At 32.8% G+C, this 9066-nt stretch overlaps 1 protein-coding gene across 1 annotated transcript; it reads left to right on the top strand.

The window, feature by feature from the left end:
* Positions 1 to 1942: 1942 nt before the first annotated feature.
* Positions 1943 to 5024, top strand: LOC126740720 (uncharacterized). Its single transcript, XM_050446853.1, has 3 exons — positions 1943 to 2518; positions 2933 to 4816; positions 4950 to 5024. The coding sequence occupies exons 1-3, from the start codon at positions 1943 to 1945 to the stop codon at positions 5022 to 5024; spliced, it is 2535 nt and encodes an 844-aa protein (XP_050302810.1).
* Positions 5025 to 9066: the final 4042 nt, after the last annotated feature.

Raw genomic sequence — 9066 nt, 5'->3', positions numbered from 1 at the left:
GAAGTGCAAATCTTTTGTTAAACGAATTTTTGCTTCAGCTCTCATTTTTTACAATTATCATTTTTATATATAGTTTAGTGCATGCTTGTATTAATAGTTTCTCTGCTTTAAAACAATGAATGAAAATGGGGGGGGCGGCCCCCCCCAAAATACGCTGCTCATACCTACAGATAATCAGACTAGCAATGTAAATAATTTCAGCATTTCTGACAAAAAACCGGTCTTTTATTCAAAACAGGATCTTGGACCATTTATAGTTTATTTAGAATCTACTGAAAAACTAGGTTTCAATGTTGGCAGATACAATAATATTAAGATTGCTAGGGACATATTTAACTTAAATCTTACTGATTTAAAAAGTATTAAAAACAAAGGTCTGAATAGGATTTCAGTTGAATTTATAAATTTTCAAGCAGCCAACAACTTTATGAAAAATAAAACTCTATTAGACAAAGGCTATAAAATATTCATACCTTTTAACTTTGTATCATGTAAAGGGTTAGTAAGGCAAATTGACCTCGAAATAGGTGAGGATGAACTACTAAAATGTTGTAAAACCAATAGTCATGTTGAAATATTAGACGCCAAGAGGCTCAATCGTAAAATTATTAAAAATGGCGAAACAAATTATGAACCCACAGGAACTGTACTTTTTACATTTAAGGGTGTGTATTTACCTAAATCAATAACCTTTTATCGACTAGAAAGACCAATTTCCATTTATATTTCACCAGTTACACAATGTTTTCGATGTCTGCGTTTTGGACATACCCGCAATAATTGCAAGGGTAAAGAAAGATGCTTTAATTGTGCGAAAGAAACAAATGAAAATAGTGAAGAAGAACATTCTACCTGCAATACACAATGTTTATATTGTAAAGACAATCATAAATCAACAGATAAAAAATGCCCGGAGTATATGCGACAAAAAAATATTAAAGAACTAATGGCATATGAGAATATAACTTTCTATGACGCAAGTGAAAGTATTAAAAAAACATACATTCCGAGAGATGAATTTATCTATCGTCCAAATGACTTTCCCAATATAAAAAATAATAATAAAAATAAAGGTAATTCCCAAGATAATTTGATAACCCCCTCACAAAGACGAACTGAACATTACAAATCGGACCCAATTAAACGTTCTTTCCAACAAGTATTAACTGAAAATTCTAAAAAAAAGAGAATAATGCATAAAGGATATGACAAAAAAGCTCATGAAGAAAATCTGATTTTTCCCAACTCAAGACCCCAAAAAGAGGATAAATCACAAAAACAAAATATGACAGTTTATACACAAGCCATGACAAACTCACCAATGCCTAGCACTAGTGCACTTCACAATCAAAGTAAATTTGAATCGCATACTTCTACATACCCTGAAAATATTGAAAACATCATACATACTATTTTAAATATGTCAGAAAAAAATAAAAAAACTATTAAAGACATTCTTTTTAATCCAAATTATGAAAATCACATGGACTTAGGCTCCGACTCACACTCAGATTCGAATTATTAAATAATGATAATAAAAAACTCCAACAAACACCTCATCAACTCTACTCTAAAAATCATTCAATGGAACTTGAGAAGTATTAAGTCCAATAGGGAAAATTTACTGAATTTAATTTTTAAAGAGAATCCTGACATTCTGCTCTTAAATGAAACCTGGCTAAAATCAGAACATCATTTCAATTTAAAATCATATAACATAATAAGACAGGATAGACATGATGGCTATGGAGGTGTAGCAACTTGCATTAAGAAAAATATAATTTTTAAAACTATTGAAACCTATTCATCAGATTATATTCAATATATAATAGTGGAAATAAGTAATGTCCAGTTGACTAATATATATTGTAACTCACATATCAACTTAAATTCAGACATTTTGAAAAAACTCATAAATAATAATCCAAAAAATACCATCATCATGGGAGATCTAAATTCTCATCACCCCTTATGGGATAACTGTACTCCCAATAAAGGTGGAAACATAATAAATGATTTTGTATTTGAGAATGAACTAGTGATCATGAATGATGGTTCTAGGACTCGTTTTCAATTAGCAGAAGATTTATCAAGTGCTGTTGATTTAACAATGATCAGTGCAAATTTAGCGTTACAGGCCAATTGGTATACCACCATGGATTGTGGTAATAGTGATCATTTCCCTACCTGCCTTATAGTCAATAATGACAATAACAATTTTACTCACAATTATATTGTAAATTCATTTAATGCCAGGAATTTTCATAAAGCCGACTGGGATGCATACCATGACAAGATTGTGTTATCTATAAGTAATTCAAGCTATAATCTAAAATATGATGAATTAATTGACATCATCAATGTAGTAGCAGACCAGGTCATTCCAGTGAAGCAAATTGGCTCAATCATTAGGAGAGGGAACCCCTGGTGGGATAGGGAATGTTCATGCTGGGTTGAAGAAAGGAAAAACGCAATTTTGACATTTAACCAACTTCCAACAATTGAAAACTATATTAAGGCAAAAAAAATCATCGCTCAAAATAGGAAAAAACTAAAAATCAAAAAAAGAGAAAAATTTAAAACATTCTGTGGAACCCTAAATAGAACCTCGAAAATTAAATATGTCTGGAATAAAATAAGAAATTTCAATAATAACTATAAAACAAATAAATTCAAAATAAATATTCCAGATAATCTCAAGAAATCTATTCTCAGAAATATGTCGGTTATAAATATTGACCCCAATTTTCAATTAATGCCCCCAAATCAAAAGGAAACCATTTCCTTCTTTACCCTAACCGAACTACATTATGCATTGAAAAATAAAAAATCGTCTGCACCAGGCATGGATAACCTTTCATATGAAATGTTTTCTAAGTTATCTTTTAAAGCTAAACAAATCCTCCTTAACATATACAATAAAATTTTACAGGGAGAACCTTTACCAGATTCATGGAAACAATTTCACATCATTTTCTTCCTTAAACCTAATAAAGACCCTAAACGACCCGAAAATTATAGGCCAATTACTCTAGCATCATGTGGGTCTAAAATCATGGAAATCATGATCAAAACTCGCCTAGATTGGATGTTAGAACATAGAGTAGAATTTACTAATAAACAAACTGGATTTCGAAAGGGGAAGGGAATTTATGACAACATAGCTTTTTTAACATCTTATGTTTTTAATGCTTTTCAATATTCAGAATCGGCCTTAGCAGTTTTCTTGGATATTAAAGCAGCCTATGATAATGTTAACATCTATAAACTATATAATAAATTGCGAATGTTAAATACTCCCAATTATCTGGCATATACCATTTTTAATCTACTCAAAAATAGACTTCTATATTGTAGGGGCAATGACGGGTCATTTTTGGGACCAATATTAACTACAACAGGATTACCACAAGGATCCCCTTTAAGTACGATCTTGTTCAACATCTATATTAGAGAAGTGTTTCTTTTAGATCTGGAGGATGTTGAGTTGACAGGATATGCTGACGATTTGGTCATTATGGTAAAAGGAAAAAATGTGTCCATTATGGTTGATAAAATTACTCATGCTATTAAAAAGATAAATACATTTTTAAACGAAAATAGCTTAGTGCTTTCAATTAATAAATGCGAAGCAATGTGGTTTACTAGGGGAAAGAACAATATTAACCCTCCACCAATTGTTATCAACAATGTTGTTATCCCCTTTAAACACCGAGTAAAATATTTGGGCATGTGGATACAGAACAACCTGAAATGGAAGGTACATATAGAAAACATAGTCAACAAAGCCAAAAAATCACTCAGTGTTTTAAGGGCATTATGTAGAGTATGGTGGGGTGCAGATCCAACCACTCTTTTAGTAATCTTTTTTGCATTAGTTAGATCTCACCTAGATTTTGGATCCACATTTATTAAACCCTGTAACGGGACGATACTTAACATGTTAGATGTTGTATTCTTTGAGGGTTTGCGAATATGTTTGGGATGCATGAAATCCACCCCCAGAGCAGCACTATTAGCAGAGGCATCCATGATAGACTTGGAACACAGAAGAAAACTTTTAGCTATGAAACTGATATCGAAGTTCGTAACTATTACAAATCACCCCATCACACAGCTTTTAAATAATACCAGAATGAAGCTAATACATAGACCGGAATTCTGGCAACGGGATAAAACTCCCTATTTAATTTTGGCACTTCAGGAGTTTCGACCATATATTAAATTAATCAGTAGAGGAGCAACCCTCCCATGTTACGAATGCAACTTTAAAATATTGACTACACCCTTAAAATTAATTAACCTTAACATAAGAAAAGGCGACATTTCAACAAGCCAAAAATTCATTGAAAGATCAAACAAGTTTAAAGAGAAAGGATATACTTTTATTTTTTCCGACGCCTCTAAACAGGGTAACAGGGTAGGGTTCGGAATATCCATTCCCAGTTCAAATTATAAATTCTCATCAAGGTTACCAGACTGTCTCAACATCTATAAAGCGGAAATTATTGCAATTTATGATGCGGTAAAAACTGCAATAGAAAAACAAATAAAGAAAGCTATCATCTTTTCGGATTCATTGAGCGCAGTTACAAAACTTAGAAGTAATCTTTTATCTGCAAGGATAGATCGCTGGATTATCATAACAAAGCAACTAATTAGTACAACCAATGAAAAGGGCTTTGACATCCAGCTTGCCTGGATACCGGGTCATGAAAATATACTGGGAAATTCAGAAGCGGATACTTTGGCGAAGATTGGATCCAACCTAAATGTCCCCAGAAAAATGCTCATTGACATAAATGATATTCTTAAGGTACTCAAAAATAAAATAAAAAATAACTTTTCAAACAAATGGAAATATTTAGTTGAGACTAAACATTACAATTATAGTAAAATTCAATTTGACTTCCCCTACAAAAGATGGTTTGCCAATATTAAATATGTAGATAGAAGACACATCACCACCATTATCAGAATGCGAACTGGTCATTGTCTTACTAACTCACATCTATTTAAAATAAATATCAAAGATGATCCTTTATGTGATTGTGGAAGGTATGATGACTTAAATCACATCTTATTTGAATGTCCATTAAATTCTATAGACAACATGGACATGTATAAAATTTTTGTTCAAAGAATGAAATTATCACCATTATCCATCCATGATATACTTAATGTGTCAAATAGCGAAACTATAGAAACAATCATGCATTTCCTAAATAAAAATAAAATCAAACTTTAAAGCTCAACCTGCTTATTTCCTGCATATTCCTGAATCCTTAGTTGTATTAGTGATATTTATGTTTCCTCTCTTGCCTTTGTTGTTCTATTAATGCCCTCCATTTTAGCTTTTATTTGAAACGTTTATTGATCATAGAATATCAATATATTTTTCTTCTTGTTTTCTATATAAGATACAAAGAACAAGGCTTATAGTCTGAGATAAGTCGGGAGATCCCTTAATGGTTCCGAGCCAGACGACAAGGGACCCCACACAAATCGAGCTGGCAATTGCCTTGCAGCAAAGCCATCAATAAGAACAAGAACAAAGCCTTTCTGGTTGGTCCAAGATGGTCTTAGGTGCTTGAGCTATTCAACCAATTACAGTATCCTCTGCTATATAAAAGTGAGGAGTTCTTTTTCTTTTTTGTCCCCTCGCCTCCAGTTTGTATGAGACTTGAAGGAGATTCACTTGAATCACTGCATTCTTTATTCCTGTTTGACTAAAACACTGAACCAATCTTATACCTTAATCCACTATTTGCAGTTTTTAACTGCGACCACTAATTTAAGGAATTTAAGCTGGTGAAATTCTGTCTAATATTTATAAATGTTGGCTTATGGTTTAATGGCTTTTGAACTTGAGTCTGATGTATTATTGTAAGCTGATTTTGTAAGCTGAAGGCTACATGCTTGCAAAAACCCATGCACTAAGCGGGCAGAGGAACACTGTAGCTTAATGTTAAATTTAGTGTCATGATATTGGAAACTGTGAAAATATTTATTGACCATGACATGGAAGCTGGGTAACTTCCCTGGGTAAAGTTGTCACTCGAATAATATATGTGAGAGGGACCTTATTGGGTTTAAGTGTTCATGGTAGTAATCCTAGAACATTGAGAGGCCTTTCAATGTTCCAAGGTAGTAATCTCCCTCCTCTTGAAGTTAATCCAAAGGGATTAACCTACTTAAGGAGTTAGGGTTAATCCCTTAACTCAGTTAAGGATAACTTCCTTAATTGTTTGTGATTTCCTGACAGTTCTTATTTTCTTTTGCTCAAGAATTTGTCAAAATCGGTCTGCTTTTGGTGTTAGTGTCTCTGTTTATGTTACTCGAGGCTACTCGTATATTAGGGTTTCTGAACATCTGTCTGAAAACTTCACTCGTACCACTGCTTGAGATGTACGTCTGACCGTTCCTATTGGTCCTTAACCTTTGCCAGAGATTAAGAGGTCGAAAATTTCCAAGTTCTTGACTTTTCAGTACTCTTGTATACTGCTTTTTCTCTATGTGGACCTGGATTTTTTGTCAGCTTCTGAGTATGATTAAATACATTCATCCGCGACCAGTACATTAATAGCTTTTTGCCTCCTAAGTTCCAGGCAGTTTTTCTGGGTTGCTATGTGGTTTTCTTCATAGTAGTAACACTTAAACGTATTTGAAATTTCAACTTTGATTTTGATGGATTTCGCCACACCTGGCACAACTTTGAAATCTTAACATCCCCAACATCCATAACTATTCCTCTTGTCGTAAGGATTCTGGGTGGTATGTATGCTATAAGCTTATTATTTCAGAGTTGCCTGGGTGAAATATAGTGAGTATGCTTCTTTCATAGAATCCAAATAGACGCTTACTTCATTAAAACCTGATTTTTTCAGGTTTTAATCTTTTATCTCTTTCTGAAGTCTGAGACGCCTTTCTCCCCATTCTGTAGAGTCAGATCAATCTTACTCAAATCTGAGTAATGTAGATTGGCGATGTTTCTTCCGTCTGATTGTATAGTGATCAAGTATAGTTTAGGATCTGTAGTTAAGTACTGGTCCTCTCTATCTTTTGCCCTGAGAAGTGTACAAGAGACAAGTGCTTGGTATAATTCTTTTAATTGTGGATTAGTTAAACCTTCTTTGCTATTGTTAAAGAGTCTCTGATTTCTGCAATAGCTTTATCGATGAGTCAAAAATCAAGCGAGAATATATAGCATGCAAATTTCTTAAAATATGTTTCGGTTTCAATCATATTATTCGAAGGAGTGGTGGGAACCGAACAAAATTGACTACTAACTACTTCCTTTGATAGTCTATTAGCCTCTTCTCTAAGAGAGCCAGTTAAGTCTTCTTTTACTTGTTGTTGATAGATAATATGTTAAGGATTGCTGGAAGAAGGCTATTTTATTTAGTAAATCATTCAGCTGAGAATCCGTATTAGAAGTTAAATCCTGAAACATGTTGCAGAGCAATAGATCTTATTCTCGCTAATATGCCTTCGTCGGACAATATCTAAATTTAAACTTATCATCGGATTCTGACATTATTTTAGATATAACGATATTCAGCCCGCTATATTCAGAAGACAAATCTGTGGTCAAAAACCGCAACATTAACACACGACGAACAATGTATTTATTATCGGAATTTTAAGAAGACAAAAGAACTACAGGCGTATCAATTTATACTTTTTTCAATCCATCGCGTTTACAATGCCCACGATAACGTGACGAGTATTATAATGTTTTTACTTCCCATTTACGCGGTATTAAAAAAAGTCTTAAATTTTATAGTGGGATCATGATTCACCACACTCCAACACACACTTTGACCTAAAATATTTAATTTACGCAGTACGTGTTAATGAAAATACAGTGATATAGGTAGAGATCCTATTAGGGTACTATATTATCTGGAGATTATATCGCCCCCTTAATGCAACAACTAGATAACTTAAAATTGAGAAAATGCAGTTTAAAAATTCAAGCCGCGAAAAAATACACCTTCTAAATAATAAAAAATGTTTAACTTTTACAAAGATATAATGCATATTAGGCTATGATTTGGTTATCTAGAATACAATAAAATTTTTATATTTTTGAAGAATTTGATAAAAAAGGAGAGAAAAAGTTGAGATATCTAGTTGTTGCTCCACATTTATTGAACAAAAAAAGATATCTAGTTATAAATACCTACTTGCCAGTTAAACAAAAAAACATCCATTGAATTAAACTTTATTTCAGACTCATGAATTTTTTTGATGACATTTTGATGCGCTGATTCACAAATTTTTACATTGTAAATATAGGATGAGAAATAGCAATGATTTGCGAATCAGAGCATCAAATCGGTGCATCAATGAATAGTGAGTAGCGGGCTTAACAAAACAGTAAGAAATCCACTACTTAAATGTCATTATCACTTATGTCACTATCGGAATCTTCTATGTTTTGAAGCGTTTTAAGTGAATTTCCTTGAAATGGGAGATTTTCATAAAATCTTTTATACTCACTATGAAGGTCATACATGTGCGACACTGATCATTTCTGGGCCGGAAAAAACCCAGGTTATATTCTTCACAAAATATCTTTTTGTAGGCTGAAGAAGTTGCAAATGGCAGATTATTCTCTAGACACTCGTTTTTATACATTGTGTACATAATAGTAATAATAAGATCAGACTCTAAATATTTCCTTTGAGTTTTTTCTCGACAAACTTTTCAATATGTTTTCTTACTCCTTCTAAAACTTCAGGAGGTGTGGCATTCTTTAGACCTTTGCCTCTTTTATCCTTTGAACTAATATTTCCTTCCATTCGTTTTTTCATAGCGATATCTAGCACCCCTTTCCGTATTCCCAGAGTATTTATAAACATGGTCTTACAAACTTGAATTTTTGCTTCAACGGTAGGCAAGAAAAAGATAACAGTATTTTTGCGCTTAGAATTTTCTTTGGTTGTCCATTTTTTTGCTATTTTTTCTGTGTTGCTTTGCATAAAATTTCTTTGTTGTTCGTATGAATCAAGCTGATAGTAACTTTGAAAAATTTTAAGACGATCATCGTGGGTTAATTCG

Source organism: Anthonomus grandis, chromosome 9 (assembly GCF_022605725.1).
Source record: "Anthonomus grandis grandis chromosome 9, icAntGran1.3, whole genome shotgun sequence".
NCBI lineage: Eukaryota > Metazoa > Arthropoda > Insecta > Coleoptera > Curculionidae > Anthonomus > Anthonomus grandis.
Note: the sequence above shows the minus strand (reverse complement) of the source record. Positions and strands in the feature narration are given on the sequence as shown.